Source organism: Dipodomys merriami, unplaced genomic scaffold (genome assembly GCF_024711535.1).
Source record: "Dipodomys merriami isolate MVZ:Mamm:240054 unplaced genomic scaffold, mDipMer1.0.p SCAF_21, whole genome shotgun sequence".
NCBI lineage: Eukaryota > Metazoa > Chordata > Mammalia > Rodentia > Heteromyidae > Dipodomys > Dipodomys merriami.
Window position 1 is genome coordinate 6,228,838 of NW_027203493.1, and position 23,342 is coordinate 6,252,179.

Below are 23,342 nucleotides of genomic sequence, written 5' to 3' on the forward strand. Positions count from 1 at the left end.
CTTATGTATTCACTAGAACACATTTTTTGCCAAGTTTTCAGTATAGATTATATAGCTAACAGCCTAAGTAATTGTAATATTTAAGCTAAAAAGCCTAATAGGTAAATGTTTTTTGTTGAAATGCATAGTTTTAATCCAAACTAATGAGATCTAGGTAGGCTTATTAGGAGTAACAGATAGAAAGCGGAAATGAATGGGTTTTGAGAAACAAGTCATTTAAGGCAGGACTTAAATGAATTCTGTTGTGTTGGGCACCTGCAGAGGCAGCCTTCTTCTCCCTGAGATATCACCTCACCAGTTAGAATGGCTATAATCAAGAACTCTAATAACAACAGATGCTGGAGGGGATGTGGACAGAAGGGAACCCTACTGCATTGTTGGTGGGAGTGTAAACTTGTTCAACCACTTTAGAAAATAGTATGGAAGTTCCTCAAAAGACTCCACATAGAGCTCCTCTTCCTTGGATAAACAAACTATTCTCTCTGCTTCTTCAAGGATATAAAATTCTAGGTACAGCCTTAGTCCAACATTAGGTGTGATTTCTCATGTACAACAAATTTGGGGGGGAGGATCTTTTCCTGTCTAAAAAAGAAATCCTACAATTGAGCACTGGTGGTTCACATCTGTAATCTTAGCTACTTGTAGAGACTGAGAGTGGGAGGATCGTGGATAGAATCCATCCCAAACAGAAAAGTTCACAAGACCCTGTCTCAAAATAACAAGCCAAAAACAGGACTGGAGATGTGGTTTGATGGCAGAGTGCTAAAAACTAGTAAGCACAAGGCCCTAAATTCAAACCCCATTACCAAAATTAATTAACCAATTGATTGAAATGCCATCTTAGATGTCATTTCACCATCAAAATGTCTTGTGCTGGCCATCCAGTTCCTTCGATGATAGAGCAAAGGTAGGTGGCACCAAAGGTAGTTGATCATATCTCAGTAATAAGAGCAAAAACATCTTCACATTCAGATTTGAGTGAAGAAGTGCAGAATAATGAGATCAGAATTAACTGAGATGTGAACACAACAAAATATAAGGACATTTGGAAACTAGAAAAAGAAACTTAGATCAAGGAACAACAAAAGCCTTGAAAATCTTAAGTATACTTCTAACTTCATAAAGACTGTTACTGTTGCTGGAATTAATCTTTAACCATGCCTGTGTCATATTAAATATAGAATATAAACAGATTGTTATTCGGAGGTTAATATTCATTCCATGGGGAAGGCCAGTTGTATCTCAATTGTTGCCAGCTCATTTACTGCTCATTAAATTCCAATAAACATTATCTTATTTCCAAGCTCATTTGTCTTTTAAAAAGTAACCTACTAAGAGAGGTGCTAGATGTTGCATTCAGGTAGAATGTTTTAGAACCTAGTGTAGTACTCCCTAGTATTCTTTTCCCTATACAAACCACCTGGGCTACTGAGTATCCATGGGAAGAACAACTGCTGTCAAGGCTCATCCATCCCGTGGTCAATGAGCAGGAAATAAAATTGTATGTGTTAAATCACTGAGACTTTAGAACTCATTGGAAACCATGGCAAAATGCAGCTTGCTCTATATCATCTTCACCTTTTAGAAGATTTATTAGTAGTAAGGACAGTCACTTTTACAGTTACCTTGATTCTCAAAAAGATTACAATGGATAGTCATCATTATAAAACCAAGTCCTAAAAGAGCCTTTTTCTGCTTGATATAACGCATTATCTAATAGTTATACTATCTGATGTATACATTAGTTCTAACATAACCACACACATCTGACAGAAATCACAAATTTATATATCATCTTTTCCCTTTATCTCAGCAACATGGAAGAAAAATTTACAAATATACACTGGAAAATGATAATAAAAATTCTGAACTACACTGTAAACTAGGTCTTCAAATTTTCCCAAGGAAATTCTTTCAGTACTGCAAACAGGTCTTTCTAGCTACATGTTTAAACTTTCTACCAATTCCACACAACTATAAACTTCTTTAGCAATAATTATCTACAAATTATAATCAAACAACAGCAAAATAGAAGAATAGAACTTTCCTCAGCAGGAAAATGTTTGTTACTGTACTTCTATATCTGATGCTATTATATATGAATGGAATTCAATTGAACTCAGCCTTTTGAATTCAACATTTCTCTCTCATTTTAAAATGTGTATCAACAGTAATTGGACAAAATAAAGACATTCATTGCCTTACTCACCCCCAACCAAAAAAAAAAAACTTCCTAGTACTTGTTCCCACTCACAAACATCAATTTGAACAACTACCTATGCTCAAGAAACCTTTACAAGAGCTACAAGTGAGAGCTAATAGCACCTGGAATTGGCACAGAAATAAAGAGATTCTTGGAAAGGACAGGAAAGAAACAATGAATTTTACTCATTCATTGTAAATAATGATATTGTACCATTTGTAAAGAAATGGAAAGACTTCGAAAGAATTGTGTTATGTGAAATAAGTCAGGCCCAAAGAGAAACAAAGGATGCACATTTTCCCTTATATGTGAAAGCTAGATTTAACTTACAAACTTATAAGTAAATATATTGTGGTATGCCCTGTACACAGATGTATTAACTGAAACATGGTAGATTCAAGGGAGATCTCAAATAGTGTAATTCCTTAGAAAGATAAAAATAAAAGTTCAGAAAAATTGGGACCAAGGGGAAAAGGGTAGACTAATGCAGGGAGAAGAGAGGGGGAAACGCAAGCAAGAATCCAATGTATATCCTACAAATCAAGAAGAGTGAGGAAAGGGGAGGGAGGGAGGGGAGGGTTGGGTGAGAATGTTGAAAGGGGTGACACTGATCAAGATATATCGTATTCATAAACTGCTTTGTTAAATGGCAGCTCCCTTGTAAATCACTTAATGATAACCATTTTTGCCCACATCACTCTCCCCCAGGTCTCAGTGTGCAGAGATGCCCTCAGCCTGAGAAAAGGAGAAGTGAATGAGTGCTGGGCTTTGCGTTACACCACAGCACTGGAACTGCCCTGGTCAAGCCCAGCACTGGGAAGTTCCCCATGACCCAAAGCTCCAGGACTGCACTACTGACCTGGTCTCCAGGTCCACAACACCACTAGGATAAGCACAATTGCTTCAAACATTAGGCTTGTCCTAGATCCAAGCCAATTCACACAGACTCAGACTCAGGGGCCTGGGTGACTCTAGTGAGTGTGGGAGATCTTGGTAGGAGTGGTGTGTTCTTTATGGGAAATACCATGGAGATTCCTCAAACACTTAACTATGGAACCACCATACAATGTTCATATCCCATTTCTGAGTATCAAAAAAAAACTTCCAATCAAAATTTAAGAGAAGGGGCTGAGCATGGTGGTTCACATCTGTAATCATGGCAACTCAGAAGGGAAAATTCAGAGGACTGCAGCTAAAAATAGCAAAAAGCTAGTGAGACTTGCTCAAACAAGCTGGGGTCTTGACACATACCTGCAATCCCAGTTATATGGAACACATAGGAAGGAAGATCAATGTCTGAGACTACCCTAAACTCTCATCCCCCAAAATTCAAGAAGCTACCTTTAAAAATAAAGTAGCTATGAGGAAGTAACAATGTTCGACAAGCGGGGGAGGGGGGGGGGAAATGGGACTGGATGGGAAAGGGAAACAAAGGAGGAGGCAACAATGCTTGATAAGAAATGTACTCATTACCTGCTCATGTAATTGTAACCCCTCTGTACGGTATGTTCACAATAAAAAAAGAATGCTGCATGTTCTTTGCAGCATGTTTATTATGATTGTTAAAAAAAAAAGAAATGTACTTATCACCTTACTCATGTAACTGTAACCCGTCAGTACAGCATCTTTACAATAAAATAAAATATAAAAATATAAATAAATTAGAGACTTCCCAGCTAAGAAAAGTCCAGGACCAGATGGTTTTACAGCGGAATTTTACAAGGCCTTCAAAGCAGAGCTCACACCAATACTCCTCCAACTCTTCAATGAAATTGAAAGAGAAAGCTCACTACCGAACACATTCTATGAAGCCATCATAACCCTCATCCCAAAACCAGGCAGGGACTCATCAAAGAAAGAGAACTATAGACCCATTTCTTTCAGGAACATTGATGCAAAACTTCTCAACAAAATTTTGGCCAATCGACTTCAACAATTCATCCAAAAAATCATACACCATGATCAAACAGGATTCATTTCAGGAATGCAAAGCTGGTTCAATATACGCAAATCAATTAATATTATTCATCACATCAACAGGAACAAGAATAAGAACCACATGGTTATCTCAATAGATGCAGAAAAAGCATTCGACCAGATCCAACACCCCTTCAGGATGAAGGTTTTGGAAAAATTAGGAATCCATGGAACATTCCTCAATACAATAAAGGCTGTATATGACAAACCTACAGCCAGCATTATACTCAATGGTGAAAAACTAAAGCCATTTCCTCTTAACTCAGGAACAAGACAAGGATGCCCACTCTCTCCACTTCTCTTCAATCTAGTATTAGAATGCCTAGCTACAGCAATAAGACAAGATGCAGACATAAAGGGGATCCAAATAGGGAAAGAAGAAATAAAACTCTCCCTCTTTGCAGATGACATGATCTTGTATTTAAAGAATCCCACAGACTCCACTCCCAAATTACTCAAGCTGATTCAAAACTTTGGCAAAGTAGCAGGTTATAAAATTAACCCCCCAAAATCAATGGCTTTTCTGTATGCCAACAATGAGAAAAGTGTGGCTGAAATTAGGAAAGCAATTCCATTTGTAATAGCCCCACAAAAAATAAAATACCTAGGAATTAACTTAACTAAAGAAGTGAAGGACCTCTATGATGAAAACGTTAAAATCTTGAAAAAGGAAATCAACACAGAACTTAAAAAATGGCAAAACCTCCCATGCTCCTGGATTGGAAAGATTAACATCGTGAAAATGGCAATACTTCCCAAGGCTATCTACAAATTCAACGCGATACCTATCAAAATTCCACCCTCATTCTTCAAGGAAATAGAAGAGGCAATCCAAAAATTCATATGGAACAATAAAAGACCCCGAATAGCAAAAACGCTCCTCAACGGAAAGAACACTGCTGGAGGAATATCAATACCAAATTTAAAACTCTACTATAAAGCCATAGTAATCAAAACAGCTTGGTATTGGCATAAGAACAGACCTCAGGACCAATGGAATAGAATTGAAAACCCAGAAATGAACCTACAGACCTATAGCCATCTAATCTTCGATAAGGGAGCTAAAACAATAGAATGGAAGAAAGACAGCCTCTTCAGTAAATGGTGCTGGCAAAATTGGTTAACTACATGTAGAAAACTAAAGCTAGATCCTTATATATCACCCTGCACCAGAATCAACTCCAAATGGATCAAATACCTTGAACTCAAAGCAGACACTCTGAAAACATTACAGGATGGAATAGGAGAAACCCTAGGTCTCCTTGGCTCAGGCCGAAATTTTCTGAATAGAGACCCGGAAGCACAACAAATCAAAGAAAGGTTGGACAAATGGGATTGCATAAGGTTGCAGAGCTTCTGCAGGGCAAATGACATAGCTAGCAAGATCAATAGAAAGCCCACCGATTGGGAGAAGATCTTTACTAGCCATACAACGGACAAGAGTCTCACATCTCAAATATACTTGGAACTCAAAAAAATTAACCACCCGGGCTGGGATGGTGGCTCAGTGGTAGAGTGCTTGCCTTGCATGCCTGAGGCCCTGGGTTCGATTCCCCAGCACCACATAAGCAAAAAGAAAAAAAAGCCGGAAGTGGCGCTGTGGCTCAAATGGTAGAGCGCTAGCCTTGAGCTGAAGAGCTGAGGGACAGCGCCCAGGCCCAGAGTTCAGGCCCCACGACCGGACCAAAAAAAAAAAAAAAAAAATTTGAACCACCCAACAACAAATCCTCAAAGAAACAACTGCCCAATAAATAAGTGGGCGAAAGACTTAAAGAGAAGCTTCTCTGAAGAAGAAAGAAGGATGGCCAATAGACACATGAAGAAATGTTCAACATCCCTAGCCATAAAAGAAATGCAAATCAAAACAACATTGAGATATCACCTCACTCCAGTTAGAACAGCAAAAATCAAGAACTCTAACAACAACAGATGCTGGAAGGGATGTGGACAGAAGGGAACCTTACTTCATTGTTGGTGGGAATGTAAACTTGTTCAACCACTTTGGAAAGCAGTATGGAGGTTCCTCAAAAGACTTCACATAGATCTCCCCTATGATCCAGCAATCCCACTTTTGGGCATTTACCCAAATGTTTACAAACAAGACCACACTAAAGCTACCAGCACAACTATGTTTATTGCAGCATTATTTACCATAGCTATGGAACCAACCCAGATGCCCCTCAGTAAATGAATGGATCAAGAAAATGTGGTATATATACACAATGGAATTCTATGCCTCCATCAGAAAGAATGACATTGCCCCATTTGTTAGGAAATGGAAAGGTTTGGAAAAAATTATATTAAGTGAAGTAAGCCAGGCCCAAAGAAACATAGGTCCCATGGTTTTCCTTATTTGTAATATCTAGTATAGGTATGAGTCAAGCGAAAAAGGTCAGATAATGTGATGTTAGGAAAATGAACCCTTAAATAAATATTTTAATGTTTTCATTTCTTTCATGCATGTGTTTCTAACACATTTATAAGATTATTTCTTTGTTGCTTTGTATGTCCCTCCCCCATAGTGTAACCCCCGCTTTCACTATATTTGATGTCAGTATAACATGTGGAGGAGATGGGGACAAACAAGTCGTTTAAGGAATCAGGTGGACCTGTTGCAACAATGAGAAGTACAAAATGTCATGTCAAAACCAGCTTTACAATGTCGGTGTGGGGGGGGAGGGGGGTATGATTGGGTGGGGGGAGGGGGGAGGCTGGGAAGGGAGGTGAAGGGTAAACAAAGGAGGAGGCTGCAATGCTTGGTAAGAAATGTATGCATTATCCTGCCCATGTAATTGTAACCCCTCTGTACAGTATGTTCTCAAAAAAAATAAAATAAAATTTTAAAAAAAATAAATAAATAAAAATAAATTAACTAAAGCAAAAAGGGCTGGAGCATTGCCCAACTGGTAAAGCACTCACCTATGAAGTACAAAGCTCTAAATTCAAACCCCAGTACAGAGAAAATAAATTTTAAGTTAATTTAGTGTGGTCGTTGCATCATGACTCATGGTAGCTATTTGGTGAAACAACTTAAATGCCCATTTATAAATGACTGGATAAAGAAAATTTGAGAGAAAGAGAGAATGAGATAGAAATAGAGATAATCAAGGTACATACACATGTGTGTACGGATGCCTATACAAACCTACTCCATCATAAAAGAAGGAAATCCTGACACATGCAACTACAATGGACAAATCTTGTAAGCAGTATTCTAAGTGAAATCAGTCAGTTCCAGCAGGGCACAAACTGGATTACTACACTGATGTGGTTGTAAAATAATCAGACTCACAAATCAAGTGGAGATTGTTATAGATTGCAGGGAAAGAACAATGGAGAATTGACTTGCCAATGGGTAAAAAGTTTTACTTATACAGGGTGAATAAAGTCTAAAGATGTCCTATATGACACTGCATCTAGAGTTAATATTATCATATTACATACATTCAATGTTCTTACTATAAATCAAACTCAAGGGATGATGGATAAACATAATTTAATATGTACATTAACTGAGTTATTATTCTCCTTTCAAGAGAATTAGGGTTGTCCTTTTATCCAAAATGTAGTCTCTTTGCACAGTCTCAGTTATCTCTGGCCAACCAAGTTCTGAAAGCATTAAATACAAAATTCCAAAAACTAAATTATTTGCAAATTTTAAAGAGTACACTATTCTAGAAATATGATAAAAATCTGTGTGCTTCTGTCTTGCACACCTGACAGAGAAGTTCCTCCTTTGACCAGTGCATCAATACACTGTTGATCCACTAGTCCCCTAGTAACATCTTAGGGATCAGCTTGACATTCATGCTAACTAGTGTTTGGGTTGAAGTAATGCTTATTTTAATTAATAATTTCTCAAAAGCATAACATCTACCAAAGAGAATCCATAAAGTGTTTTCTTAGAGGGAAAGGATGTAAGTTCTTAATTTTAAAAAAGGAAATATATATATATATGATGAATTGGCATGACAAAAGTAAGTAACTATCCATGATATTGTGAAGAAGTTCAGTTAGTTTGGCTATCACATCTCAAACTATAGAAGCTATGTCCACAGTTTTGGTAAGTTCTGAGATTTAAATATTTGGTACTACCCACATTTTCAAGTGTGAGAAAAACTTTCTTTACTATTTAAGTGGGTTGCTTAAAAGTTCGTCCTCTGGCCTGGTGGCTTGACTTTGATTATTCTTTTTCTAAGATAGTATTTCTCTGGTTAATTATCCTGCTAAGACAATATCAGCAAATACTGAAAGGGAAAGAACTGTTTTGGGATAAGGAAGTATTTTTTGAAATGAAATGTTTTTTTCCAAGATGTAAATAAAACACACCTCAGAAGATCCACCTCAGATTGTTCAATTTATAAGCAGAAGGTGTGGGTATATTTGAGAGTACTTGTTTACTGTTAATCTCATCTCAAAATCTTTTAATGGTCACTTATGTAAATAAATCTTACTCCATTCAAACTAGCCAATCACAAGCAGACTGTAAACTTGAGCTCCGCCAATCTGAGCAGAGGGGCAGGGCCTCTGCATTAGAGACAAAAGGTGAGCAGCCTGCCTGTTTCATTGCCAGATTTTTGGCTGATTTTGCACCCTTCTGCAGAAGTACAGTTTGCCTTGCTGAGACCTTTCTTTATTTTTTTGTGTATCCGTGACTCCAGTGGTTCTTGGAGAGCATATTTATAACACCACCCATTTGCTAGGAAGAACCTTAGAACATATTCCCTACAGAAGAAGAGTGAAGTTACTTTAAATTTCTTCTAATTAAGCTTATTTCAAATGGACAGATGAAATTGTATACATATATACATGTATACATATATACATATATGTAAATCATGATGGAAAGTATCTACACAGTGTAGAATGGCAAATCAGCACAAAAAATTTTGTAACAAAACCATTCATAGACACAAAAGCACAGATTAAACCCTAATACAATAACAGTAATCACTACAGATTATATTACTCAAGTCTTATCCTAAATCAAAGCTGAAATACAACCCCACCTCAATTGCTTTTCTAAAACTAAACATCAATGATGTCTGTGGGGAACCACTGGGAGTAAGGCAACGACCTTCATGTTGTCATGGCGAAGATTTATCTGAGCCAATTATGATTCCTCTGAATAATACAAGGTCAATGAATGGCTAACCCCTGCACTCTACAGAAGTATATTTAAATATTTCTCTAGAGTCAGGGAAGAAGGAATCTGAAAGAAGAAAGGATTTGGGAGAAAATGGCATGCAGAATAGTGGACTAACAAGAGGAAGATTAACTTGGAACACCAGAAGCAAGCTAAGTGGGAAGAAGGAATATAGTTGAGAGGAGATCTTGAGGTAGGATTCAAAGAAATTCCCTCTATATTGTTTATGAGCTTTTAAGATATTTGGCCACATTTAGAAAATGATATACACTGAGTAGATTTTATGTATTCACTTATTTTTTTAACTTGAAAACTATTGTTGAATATTTTTGAATAATAACATTTTACTGTTATTATAAAGATGATGTACAGAGAGATTACAGTTATATAAGTCAGATAATGAGGGTATTTCTTTCTCAGTTTTTCCCTCCCATCCCCTCTTAAGGTTGTATAGTTCATTTTCCTCATAGTGTCTATAATATTGTTTAATACTTTTCTTGTTTATATGTTGTCCTTCTTCAATTATTTTCAACTTGGAATAAGTACTCAAAGAAATTTTTTTTGAAATTTCAATTATACCCTCATGGAAAAGCATAGAGTAAGAATAAAGCTATAGCCAACAGAAAAGTGAATTGACAATGGGAATCAAATAAAGAGAAACATCCAAATTGCAGAGTATTCCAGAAAATAACTATACCAATACCCTACCTGACAGTTCACAGAATTCACTGAAAGCTTTATTGCATATGCTCAAATAAGAAGAAAGCAATGACTGCACTCAATCTAAGAAAAGGAATTCCACTACCAACTAGTCTCAGGTCAGTAAAAATGAAATATATTTGCCAACATTTTAGGCCCAATAACAGGATTTGTTAATTTCCAATCCCCAAAGAAGATTTTTGCTGTTACATACCTGACTCAAATTTAGTATTTTAACATGAAAATGAATTTGAGCACAATAACAAATGAAACAATATCAATTGAAAATATCATAAAAACACTGTCTGTGCTTTGCTAAAGCAGATGCTGTTAAAATTATTAAAATCACTTCCAAGACTGTAGTAAATGTGAATGTGCCACTACATACACTAATTCAGAACAGTTGAATGATTTCTATGCTGCAATTGTAAAGATTAAATTTGTAAAATAAATTCATTTAAATGATTGATGACATAGTCACTGTCTACAGGAGCCAAGGATGAAAACAACTCAAGGAATATATTTTTCTGAAAGCAAAATACATTCATGTCTTACTTTATGCCATTTTTAAAAGGCAGTGGGAATTTTATCTACTCTAGAATATAATCTATTTGTAAGCAAAGTATAACGAACAAGAAAAATGTATTTATAAAATGTTGTGAAAATCCACAGGGAACTGTGTACCATTTCTGTATTTACAACACAAGGTAGAGAAAGAAAAATAATAAAATAAAGGCTCCTGTAGAACCAGACAAAACAGGTAAACATGCAAATGAGTAACACCAGGAGCTATAACAATAACTGCATACATTCAGTGCACTCAGTGCACTTGCTTCCTATATATGTTGGTTTTATCTGAAACTGTATCTCTTTCCATAGAATGACATGACTTTACATAGTGAAAAGAAACTATAGGTCACAGAACATATTTGGTTCAGATTTAGCAAAAGTAGAAAATTTAGTTTCATAAAAGAGTTGATTAACAAAATACTTATAAATATGTACGTGGGAGGGAAAAACATATGAATTAAAAGTAATTGAGTTCCAGGAAGATGGCTGAGGAGAAGCTGGAGGCGAAACAAGCTCTCACATAGAAAGCAGTTTTAGTGTTCCAGTGAACAGTTCTAGGCCAGAGAATCACACCAAGTGTGCCATCACAGTACAGAGAGTTTGGCCAGAGAGGGAAAATCCAGGCAAGGAGACAGATCTGAGCACTAACTTGTAGCCATGGCTGTGGCTGTGGCGGCTGGGGCAGCTGCCTGTAGCCAGCATACCTACAATGCAGAGTCCGGGACAAAGGTGCCAGACACAGCAGGGCAAGGGAATTCTACTCAACACCAGCAAGAACTGACAAGGACCAGACATCTTAATCCTGCAGATCGAAGATCAGAGATGATCCAGGAACCAACACTCTGGCATGAGTAGAACCCTGACATCCTCACTCCTTCTCAGGGAGCAGAGGAGGGAAGGCCACCCCTCCACTCCCCCACTACTGGAGATCTCCAGCTTTAATAATAACAAAGGCCCTGCTGAGCAGCTAGCTCCAACTCAGGCCTTGGGAGAAAACAAGCGTCATTTAGCAGGTCACAGGAACCTGACTTGACCTGCCAGGCTCAACTCCACCCAGGGGAAAGTCACCCAGCCCAGGCAGTGGTAGCTCTGCCCACAGAAGAGTGGCTTTCTTCATTGGGTAAACAGAGCCAGAGGCTACCACTCCCTACAGCAGCATAGACATCACCCAGCCCAGGCAGTGGTAGCTCCGCCCACAGAAGAGTGGCTTTCTTCACTGGGTAAACAGAGCCAGAGGCTACCACTCCCTACAGCAGCATAGACAATCAATTGAAATTAAGTAAACATAAACCCTGAGAATGGCTCCAGGCTGGGCTCTGTGAGTGTCTCAGAAGATAGCCCCTCAGGGAAAAGCTACTGTTTGCTGAAAGGCCTCAACTCTACCCAGAACCTAGCTTCATCACAGCACATCCAAACTAGCATCTCCAAACTAGAGGAAACAGCCATCTTCCTCTTTTGTGATACTCAAAGCAGATCTCGCTCCCACTGGACTAGCCTGGGAAGAAGACCACAAAATCCTGGGTAAAGCAGAGCATTTTTTCTGCCTTCCCAAACAAACTGGCTTAAGAAACCAATCAAGCCACAAAAAAACCAAACACCACAAGCAGACCAGAGACTCCACCAAGAGACTTGTTACGGACACAAAGAAGATACAGGATATTCCCATCCACCCCATTCCACCCCCCCAAAAAATCAAAGAACTCTTTTTTTGTATCTTTTTTTTAATTTTTGATTTTTTTAATAAAAATTGTTTTCTATTAATCTGGTTTTTTTCTTCCACTTATAACTTTAATTTTAGGTTATATGTGTGTGCCTTTTTTTAAATCTCTACTGACCTTTTGGTCCTTTTTTTCTTTTTTTCTTTCTCATTCTTTTCACTTTTTCTTCTCTTTCATTCTTTTTTGCATGACTTAATTGCTGTTCTGCTCATCCTCAGATATACCTGTCATCGATTATTGGACCTTATCCTCTATTGTGTACACACTTAACTGAGAAATTTATTACTCAATTCAAAACCTCTTAGGCTTAAATTCCTTAATAGCAGTATTATCTCTTTATACCTATACAATATTTTAAGTATTTTTATTTTTCAGTTTTTCATGTCTCCTTTCTATCCTTCCCCTCCTCTCATCCTATACCCGTTCTTCTATCAATATTACTTCTTTAAACTTGCATAGTTTTTAAGTGTTTCACCTTTTACATTAAAATTTTTGTTTTTACATTCTTTCTTGCCTCTTTTTTTCTTTTTTTCTTCTCTCTCTCCTAACATTCTGTCCAAGCCATTTCCCTCTGTGAGATTAGAACTTGGTTAATTTCACTCTCCTTTTACCTTTCCACATCCCTCTAACACTATTTTTCCCCACATTTCTCCGTAAACCTAAAAATTTCTGTTTTGCCAAATTCTTCTTTGCTGTTCTTAGCAAATGAATACATGGTTGTTTGATGTTGAAAAGACTGTATCTGTTGAACTAGATTGTACCTGCGGACTTTTGACTGCGTGATTATAGGACTTTAGTTGTGCTTGCCTTAAAATAGTGTTCTAGTATAAAACTGGTGTTACTTTCATACCAAATGGGCAGAACAAGCTGGAAAAACACAAGAAAAATGGCAAGTTGGGTATCTCAACTCCCACTTATGGTAATCAGGTGACAGAACAAATAATGAATAATCCAGAGGAGAGTTTCCAAAAAACTCTACAAACACTACTGGTAAACATGGTGAATGAAAAGACTGAAAACCTGTGAAGGACTCAGTGTGAGCATGATAGGGAGTGAGAGGATGCAAACCAAAGATCAATACAGAAAGCGCATGAGTGTGAGGTAAGGTGCATAATACGGCAGGAACTCCCAAATACATCTCAGTCCTTTCTCTTAACATTAATGGACTTAACACTCCAATTAAGGGACATAGACTGTCTATCCGGATTATAAAACAAGATCCTTCTATCTTCTGCCTTCAGGAGTCACACCTTGCCCATAAAAACAAACACATTTTCAATGTGCAAGGCAGGAACAAAATCTACCAAGCAAACGGCCCCCATAAACAGGCGGGAGTTGCAATCCTAATATCAGATAAAATAGTCTTCAAATTAAAATTAGTGAGAAGAGATAAAGAAGGTAGCTACATACTAGTTAAGGGATCTCTCCTTCAGGAGCATATTACAATCCTAAATATCTATTCACCAAACAATGGAGCATCCAAAATTATCCAAGAAACACTACTTTCTCTCAAATCTCACATAGATCCAAAAACATTAATTGTTGGGGACTTTAACACACCACTCTCCCCACTAGATAGATCAACTCAGCAAAACCTCAAGAGAAACCAAAGATCTAAACAACTGCATAGATCAACTAGATTTAAAAGGCATCCACTGAATATTTCACCCAGCAGCATCAGAATACACATTCTTCTCAGCAGCACATGGAACATTTTCCAAAATAGACCACATGTTAGATCACAAAGCAAACGTCCAAATTCAGAAGCATTGAACTTATACCTTGCATTCTCTCAAACCACAAGGGAATAAAATTAGAACTCAAAACCAAAAGCCACCAAAGAAAGTCCTGTAACACATGGAGGCTGAACAACACACTGTTGAATCACCAGTGGGTTATGGAAGAGATTGGAAAAAAATTCAAATGTTCATGATATCAACAAAAATGAACCCACAAATTATCAGTTCCTCTGGGACACAGGTAAGACAGTACTCAGAGGCAAGTTTATAGCTCTGAGCTCCTACATCAACAAATTGGAGAGATCTGAAACCAACAATTTAATGATACATCTGAACCTCCTTGAGAAAGAGCAGCAAGATAAACCCCAATCCAGTAGATGGAAAGAAATAATTAAAATTAAATGAATTAGAATCCAAACTAAACCATAGAAAGAATCAACAAAACAAAGAGTTGGTTCTTCAAAAAAATTAACAAAATTGACAGACCCTTAGCAAATCTTATCAGAAAAAGAAGAGAACACACCCAAATAAATAAACTCAGAGATGAGAATGGAAACATCACCACAGAAACAACCAAGATTCAGAACATTATAAGAGAATACTTCTCATACTTGAGAACTTGGCAGAAATGGACCTTTTCCAAACTAAACCAAAACTAAACCAAGATGAGTTAAATCATCTTAACAGGCCCATATCAAGCATTGAAATGGAAACAACAATAAGAGACCTCCCATCTAAGAAAAGCCCAGGACCAGATGGATTTACAGCGGAATTCTACAAGGCCTTCAAAGCAGAGCTCACACCAATACTCCTCCAACTCTTCAATGAAATTGAAAGAGAAAGTTCACTACCGAACACATTCTATGAAGCCATCATAACCCTCATCCCCAAACCAGGCAGGGATTCATCAAAGAAAGAGAACTATAGACCCATTTCTTTCATGAACATCGATGCAAAACTTCTCAACAAAATTTTGGCCAATCGACTTCACAATTCATCCAAAAAATCATATGCCACGATCAAACAGGATTCCTTTCATGGATGCAAATATAATTAATCACATCAACAAGAGCAAGGATAAGAACCACATGGTTATCTCAATAGATGCAGAAAAAGCATTTGACAAGATCCAACACCTCTGTATGATAAAGGTTCTTGAAAAATTAGGAATCAAGGGAACATTCTTCAATAAAATAAAGGCTGTATATGACAAACCTACAGCCAGCATTATACTTAATGGTGAAAAACTAAAGCCATTTCCTCTTAAATCAGGAAAGAGACAAGGATGTCTCTTCACTTCTCTTCAATCTAGTATTAGAATGCCTTGCTATAGCAAAAAGATAAGATGCAAATATAAAGGGAATCCAAATAAGGAAAGATGAAATAAAACTCTCCCTCTTTGCAGATGACATGATCTTGTATTTAAAGAATCCCACAGACTCCACTCCCAAATTACTCAAGCTGATTCAAAACTTTGGCAAACTGCAGGGTATAATATTAACCCTCAAAAATCAATGGCTTTTCTGTATGCCAACAATGAGAAAAGTGTGGCTGAAATTAGGAAAGCAATTCCATTAATAATAGCCCCACAAAAAATAAAATACCTAGGAATTAACTTAACTAAAGAAGTGAAGGATCTCTATGAAAAAAACTTTAAAAACCTGAAAAAGGAAATCAAAACAGAACTTAGAATGTGGCAAAACCTCCCATGCTCCTGTATTGGAAGGATCAACATCGTGAAAATGGCAATACTTCCCAAGGCTATCTACAAATTAAATGTGATACCTATCAATATTCCAACCTCATTCTTCAAGGAAATAGAAGAGGCAATCTAAAATTTCATTTGGAACAATAAAAGACCCCGAATAGCAAAAACATTCCTCAACAGAAAGAACAGTGCTAGAGGAATATCAATACCAAATTTCAAACTCTATTACAAAGCCATAGTAATCAAAACAATGTGGTACTGGCATAAGAACAGACCTCAGGAAAAATGGAATAGAATTGAAAACCCAGAAATGAACCTACAGACCTATAGCCACCTAATCTTCGATAAGGGAGCTAAAAAAAAAATAGAATGGAACAAAGACAGCCTCTTCAGTAAATGGTGCTGCAAAATTGGTTAACTACTTATAGAAAACTAAAGCTAGATCTTTATATATCACCCTGACCAGAATCAACTCCAAATGGATCAAAGACCTCGGAGTCAAAGCAGACACTCTGAAAACATTAAAGGATGGAATAGGAGAAACCCTAGATCTCCTTGACACAGATCCCAGATTTTCTTAATAGAGACCCAGAAACACAACAAATCAAAGAAAGGTTGGACAGATGGGATTGCATGAAATTGCAGAGCTTGTGCAAGGCAAGATCTATAGAAAGTCCACAGATTGGGAGAAGATCTTCACTAGCCATACAATGGGCAAGGGTCTCATAGCTAAAATATACTTGGAACTAAAAAAATTAAATCCCCCAACAACAAATCCTCAAAGAAACAACTGCCCAATAAATAAGTGGGCTAAAAACTAAAAGAGAAACTTCTCTGAAGAGGAAAGAAGGATGGCCAGTAGACACATGAAGAAATGCTCAACCTCCCTAGCTATAAAAGAAATGCAAATCAAAACAATATTAAGATACCACCTCACCCCAGTTAGAATGGCTATAATCAAGAACTCTAATAAAAACAGATGCTGGAGTGGATGTGGACAGAAGGGAACCTTACTGCATTGTTGGTGGGAGTGTAAACTTTTTCAACCACTTTGCAAAGTAGTACAGAGGTTCCTCAAAAGACTCCACATACATGGGAAGGAGAAACAAAGGAGGATGCTACAGTGCTTGATAAGAAATGTACTCATTATCTTGCCTATGTAATTGTAACCCCTCTGTACAGTATTTTCACAATAAAAAAGGCTCCACATAGAGCTCCCCAATGACCCAGCAACCCCACTTTTGGACATTTACCCAAATGATCACAAACAAGACCATACTAAAGCTACCAGCAGGACTATGTTTATTGCCATATTATTTACCATAGCTAAGATATGGAACCAACCCAGATGCCCCTCAGTAGATGAATGAATCAAGAAAATGTGCTATCTATACACAATGGAATTCTATGCCTTAATCAGAAAGAATCACATTGCCCCATTTCTTAAGAAAATTATCTGCAAAATGGCAAATATAGGTATAAGTATGGCCTCATTAATTTTATAGAACAGAAATAAATAGGTGACAAAGTATTTTACTATTAAATTCAAGGTACATGACTGAGGACAATTCTATTTTCAGGAGGACCATACCACACACTCACATAAGAGAAATTCATAGAAAGGATGAACAATGTGACAGAATTTATCTTGCAGGGCCTCACCCAAGATACAGAAGCTCTTGTTTGCTGTGTGTTCAATCATGTATTTGGTCACACTGGCAGGTACCACATTCATCTCCATCACCATCTTCATCAGCCTAGCCTGGGGGTGCCCCCATGTACTTTTCTCCTGCCTACTTGCTATTATAGATGCTTTCTACTCTACTTCCATTATTCCAAACATGATTGTAGACTTGGTTTCTAAGAAGAGCACCATATCCTTCAATGGCTGTATCACACAGCTCTTTATTGAACACTTCTTTGCTGCAGCAGAGATCATCTTGCTCATTGCCATGGTCTTTGACCGCTATGTGGCCATCTGCAAGCCCTTGCCCTACACCACCATCATGAGCCGCCCTGTGTGCTCTTTCCTGGTTGGGGTAGCTGGAGTATTGGGGTTTATTAATGGAGGGATATAGGTTATCTGTATTGCCATGTTGTGCCCTTCTATGGCCCCAATGTCACTGACCATTTTACATGTGACTTAATGCCTCTGCTGAAGTTGGCCTGCACCAACAGCTGAGACTCACCCAGAAAGGAGGTAAAAGAACACTCCATGAGCTACTGGTCTCTTTCACTGAATAATCTACATTGCCCTCCTCCTCACCAAGAAATCAGTAGACAGAACTGCACATGGCAGCTTGCACTCCTAGCTGGAGGCCTATAGCAACTCTACTAAGAGGCTTTTTTTTCAGTTTACTTGGCACCTTACTCTTGCATTCAATAAAATTTGCCTCTGTTCTCATTTTTCTTACCTCATAATTCTTTATCTGACCCAAGACCTCTATAGAAGACCATGATCCCCTGAAAAGAAATTGATATGAATTCTCAATTATCCTATCAGGTAGCTGGAATCCTTCCACCTAAATCACTCCAGGTGTCAATAATAAAACATTTTCAGAACTCTAAGGTTAATCAACCCCATACCCTTGAAAACTGACATTTTCAGTCCTCAAAGCAATGGGGCTGTTTAAATAAGTCAGATTTTCTGAGAGATATCCGTTCTCTAACTTTGACATGTTTAAACTACACCATATCTTCTACAATGTCACAATTATGGGGCAGAAAAATTCTGTCAAGAAGTTTTCAAAATTATACTATTCAAGTCTGAGCCTAAACCATAGCCAGGACACATCTTTAACTTTATTCTAACTGCATTTCTAAAACTTGGAACCAACGCTGTTAGTTTATAACATCCATGTTCACTGCTGTACTATTCACAATAACCAAGGTAAGGAAACACTAACATACATACAGATGAATGGATTAAAGCAATGTGGTACCTATACACAATGGAATTGTACAGGGACAGCAAAAAGAATTAGATTATGTCATTGTCGGGGTATTGGATGGACATAGAACAAATCATGTTAAGTGAGATAAACCAAGCTCAGAGAGACAAACAGCGCATGTTTTCACTTCACTGTGTAAACTAGATCTAAAATACTCTGGAACGTGGTAAAATATACAGGACTCTGAGCATTCACACACAGTGAGACCAAAGGAAGACAGGGAGGAACACACCGCAGCAACGGCTATGTGCACCAGGTCATGCAAAATAATATTTATCAAAATTAACTCCAGGAAATGAAAATAGGGAATTTTTCTTTGTGCTTGCTTTCATATCCTTACAGCATATTTGTCCAGGTATCCAATTTGGGGAAGGCAAAAAGGGCACAGAAAGGTAGGGACAATGGGTGAACAAATGCAGCATTGGTACTCGTTAGATATTATATTGAAAATGAGCTATATAACTTGTGGGTAAGAGGGAAAAACTGGGAGAGAGTGAGGGAAAGGGGTGACATTGTCCAGAAAAAAATGTACTCATTACCTTACTTATGTAACTGGAACACCACTGTTACATCACCTCTGTAATGATACTTTAAAATTAAAACATATGGAAAATAACTGGTCACTAATGATGTTTGTACATACCATCTGGGAAAAAAATCAATCACACTCACTTTTGTTACACAAAGATTTTAGCAACAGCTAATTACTAATCCTCTAGGTAATTTAGAGGCCTTCAAAGCATGACCAAAGCTATATTCTGAGAGTATATTTAACTACTTCTCTAGAGTCAGTTTAAAAAAAAAAAAGAATCACAAAGAAGGAAGCATCTGTGAATAAATTACAGAGTAGAGCCAGAGACCAACAAGAGGAAGATTTGTTTGGGAGATTACTTTTGAGGTTGGTCTGTCTCTAAGAAAATAGAGTGGACACAAGAACTAGGCTGATGAGTGAAACACGTTAGATCTCCATATAGCTCATGTGCTTTACAACGCAAAAATATTTTGGCCAAATTGACTGTAAAACTAAGCATGTCCATGTGATTTATTTCATTTCTATATTTGAAAATTGAGTACACTAATGTATGCTCATTTGGTTAATTGGGCTTTGGTATCATTATTTTTGCTTGAAACTGACCATAATTGAAGGGTATAGGACAATATTCATTTGGAAGAATTCCTGACACTTTCTTTGGAAACAAGGAAAGGCAGTGGATATTTAGTTGTAGAACAATCAATATTTCCTAATGGACACAGCACACATTGTGTGGAAAAGAAAAACACACAAACAAACATACTAACAATGAGAGACACAGAAACAAAAGTGTCCAAATAGGACAGTCATCTAGAGAGACAATCATTCCAGTGTCCTCAGCTTTCACTTCATGGAGATCATCTAGTATGGATTGTTCAGAGTGGAAGATATAAAGGCCAGCACTCATTCTGAAAAATCTGAGAATTCCATAATCAACTGCACCCAGGTGAGTAAAACCTATATCTTTGCCCAACATTTTGAAATTATTTTAGGCAAATTTTGTCTGAAATAACTTTTGTAGTTGCATATATGATTTAGATATTTACATTGTGCTAAGAAAATGTATTTGAGTATGACAACATGAAAATAATCATAGAAAACACTTCTTCTAGTTCAAACCAAAGGCTTCTGGAAGATCTGATACTTTTTTTTAACATTGTGGCTAATATTTAGGTACTTTTAAGCATACAGATTCTATGCACTTTCACAGTGAATGCCCAAAAGAAGTGGAGTGTTTTTGTTTTTGTTTTGTTTTGTTTTGCCTTTGCATGATTTCCAAGCTGCCATTCTGAACTTATAAGACTCCATATAGAGCTCCCCTATGACCCAGCAATCCCACTTTTAGGCATTTACCCAAATGATCACAAACAAAATTGCAGTTATTGCAGCATTATTTATCATAACTAAGATATGGAACCAACCCAGATGCCCCTCAGTAGATGAATGGATCAAGAAAATGTGATATATGTGTATATATATAATATATATACACATATATGTGTGTATATATACACATATCACATTTATCACATATATATGTGATATATATACCACATATATATATATACATATATATAATGGAATTCTATGGCTCCATCAGAAAGAATGACATCGCCCCATTTGTTAGGAAATGGAAAGACTTGGAAAAAATTATACTAAGTGAAGTAAGCCAGGTCCAAAGAATCATAGGTCCCATGGTTTCCCTTATTTGAAATAATTAGTATATGTCTGGGACAAGCAGAAAAGGTCAAAAGCCATGTACATATGACCAGATAACATGAAGTTAAGCGAAATGAACCCCAAGAAAGGGACACAAGTGGTTTTTTTTCTTTCTTGCTATTGTTTCTAAGGTATTTTTAAGGTACGGTGTGATTTTTTTGTTTCTTTGTATGTTCCTCCCCCACAGTATAATCCCTGTTTGCACTGTATTTGGGGAGGGGAAGGGAAAAATAAGATGTTTAAATAGGGATACATGTTGACCCATTGTAACAATGAGATGTACAAGACACTATGGTGAGAAACAAACTTTAGGATTTAGGCAGTGGGTGGGGGGGGAGTGTACTTGTGGAGATGGGAGAGAAGGGATGGTAGGGGAAAAACAAAGGAGAGGCAACAATGCTTGATAAGAAATGTACTCATTCCTTGCCCATGTAATTGTAACCCCTCTGTATTGTATTTTCATAATATATGTGTATGTATGTATGTATTTAATTCATTCAAGACATCTACCTATGTCAAGAAAAACTAAAAACTCCTCCTACTGGAATTAATTTCACAGCAGGATATTGTGTTATCTTAGCTTTCCCAAATATAATTTTTTATGTCCACAGGAATGTCAGAGTACCTACTGTCTCATTTAGTTCCTTTTGCACAATATGAGTGGAGATAATTATTTAAAGAATCCAGGGGATAATTTTGTAGCTGATCAAAGTTCAATGTCAAGGAAAATTTATTTATAATATACTAGGGAACATATGCAGAGTATTTATACCATTTATATAGCAACCGCCAAAAGTTTGAAAGCAAGGTGCATGAAATGCACAGCCACGTAGAGCAGACAAACATGGGGGGCAGTTAAGAGTTGTAACCAGTAACTTTTAATAACAAGAGTTTCTTGGCCTCAAAAAAGGAAGAAACGCCAACAGTAACTTCATTTACACAAGCGTGTGTTTTCATGAGAGAGAAAGGAAGCATCATCATCAAACAAAGCCACTGTACCTTTAGCAAAACTGAACACTAAATTTTAGATACATAATAGATGACAAGAGAGAATTCTGTAATTGGCCATAAAAGTTATTATTACTTCAAAGTAATTGATACTTATGACATTGGCTGCCATTCCAAATGATATAATTAAGCCAAAATTGAGAAGGAAAATTGACAAAGGAAAAAAAAGTTAGCAAGGAGAGCCCAATCCATAAGCCTAAAGGCACATTGATGTATGTGTTACCTCTCAGATATTTTCAATATTTAATTAAAATGAATCAGAATATATTAACTTTACAACAATCTATCAAATAGCATAGGTGAGGGAAAATGTAGCTTCACCAGCTTCAAAGACAGAATTAAACAGGTGACAAAGTATTTTTTTACTGACTTCAAACTCACATTACAGAGAAGTACTATTTATTTTCAGGTGAACCAAAAACACAAAAACCAAGATACATTAATACAAATCATGAACAATGTGACAGAATTCATGCTGCTGGGCCTCACCCAAGATCCTGAATTCCAGAAGCTCTTGTTTGCTGTGTGTTTAATCATCTATTTGGTCACACTGGCAGGTAACACATTCATCTCAGTCACCATCTTCATCAGCCCAGGCCTGGGGTGCCCCATGTACTTTTTTCTGTCCTACTTGTCTCTTATAGATGCTCTCTACTCTACTTCCATTGCTCCCAAAATGATCCTGGACTTGGTATCTCAGAAGAACACCATATCCTTCAATGGCTGCATGACACAGCTCTTTGCTGAACACTTCTTTGCTGCAGCAGAGATCATCTTGCTCATTGCCATGGCCTTTGACCGATATGTGGCCATCTGCAAACCGTTGCACTATGCCACCATCATGAGCCGGCCTGTGTGCTCTTTCCTGGTGGGGGCAGCTGGCATATTGGGGTTTATTCATGGAGGGATACAGGTTTTGTTTATTGCTCAGTTGCCCTTCTGTGGCCCCAATGTCATTGACCACTTCATGTGTGATTTAATACCACTGCTGAAATTGGCCTGCACTGACACTCATGCTTTGGGGCCTCTGATTGCTGCCAACAGTGGCTCACTCTGTTTGCTCATTTTTTCTATGCTGCTGGCTTCCTATGTGAACATCCTGTACTCCCTGAGGAATCACAGTTCTGAGGGGCGTCGCAAAGCCCTGTCCACCTGTGCCTCTCACATCACTGTAGTCATCTTATTCTTTGTACCTTGTTCCTATCTGTACCTCAGGCCCATGGTCTCCTTCCCTGCTGACAAACCTGTGACTGTGTTTTGCACCCTAGTCACACCTATGTTGAACCCTTTAATCTACACTCTCAGGAATGAGGAGGTGAAAAAAGCTATGAAGAAGCTCTGGAGTCAAATAATGAAAGCTGATCATATTTAA

At 37.4% G+C, this 23,342-nt stretch overlaps 1 protein-coding gene and 1 pseudogene across 1 annotated transcript; both read left to right on the forward strand.

Annotated features, from left to right (window-relative positions):
* The first annotated feature begins 17,381 nt into the window (after positions 1-17,381).
* On the forward strand, positions 17,382-17,942 carry LOC138833723 (olfactory receptor 4C45-like; annotated as a pseudogene).
* A 4,473-nt stretch (positions 17,943-22,415) lies between these two features.
* Positions 22,416-23,342, forward strand: LOC138833724 (olfactory receptor 4C45-like). Its single transcript, XM_070032018.1, has one exon. The coding sequence runs from the start codon at positions 22,422-22,424 to the stop codon at positions 23,340-23,342; it is 921 nt and encodes a 306-aa protein (XP_069888119.1). The 5' UTR covers positions 22,416-22,421.

What these genes read in the sequence shown, in the direction of transcription:
- LOC138833724 (XM_070032018.1), top strand. Translation starts at nt 22,422, where the DNA reads ATGAACAATGTGACAGAATTCATGCTGCTGGGCCTCACCCAAGATCCT.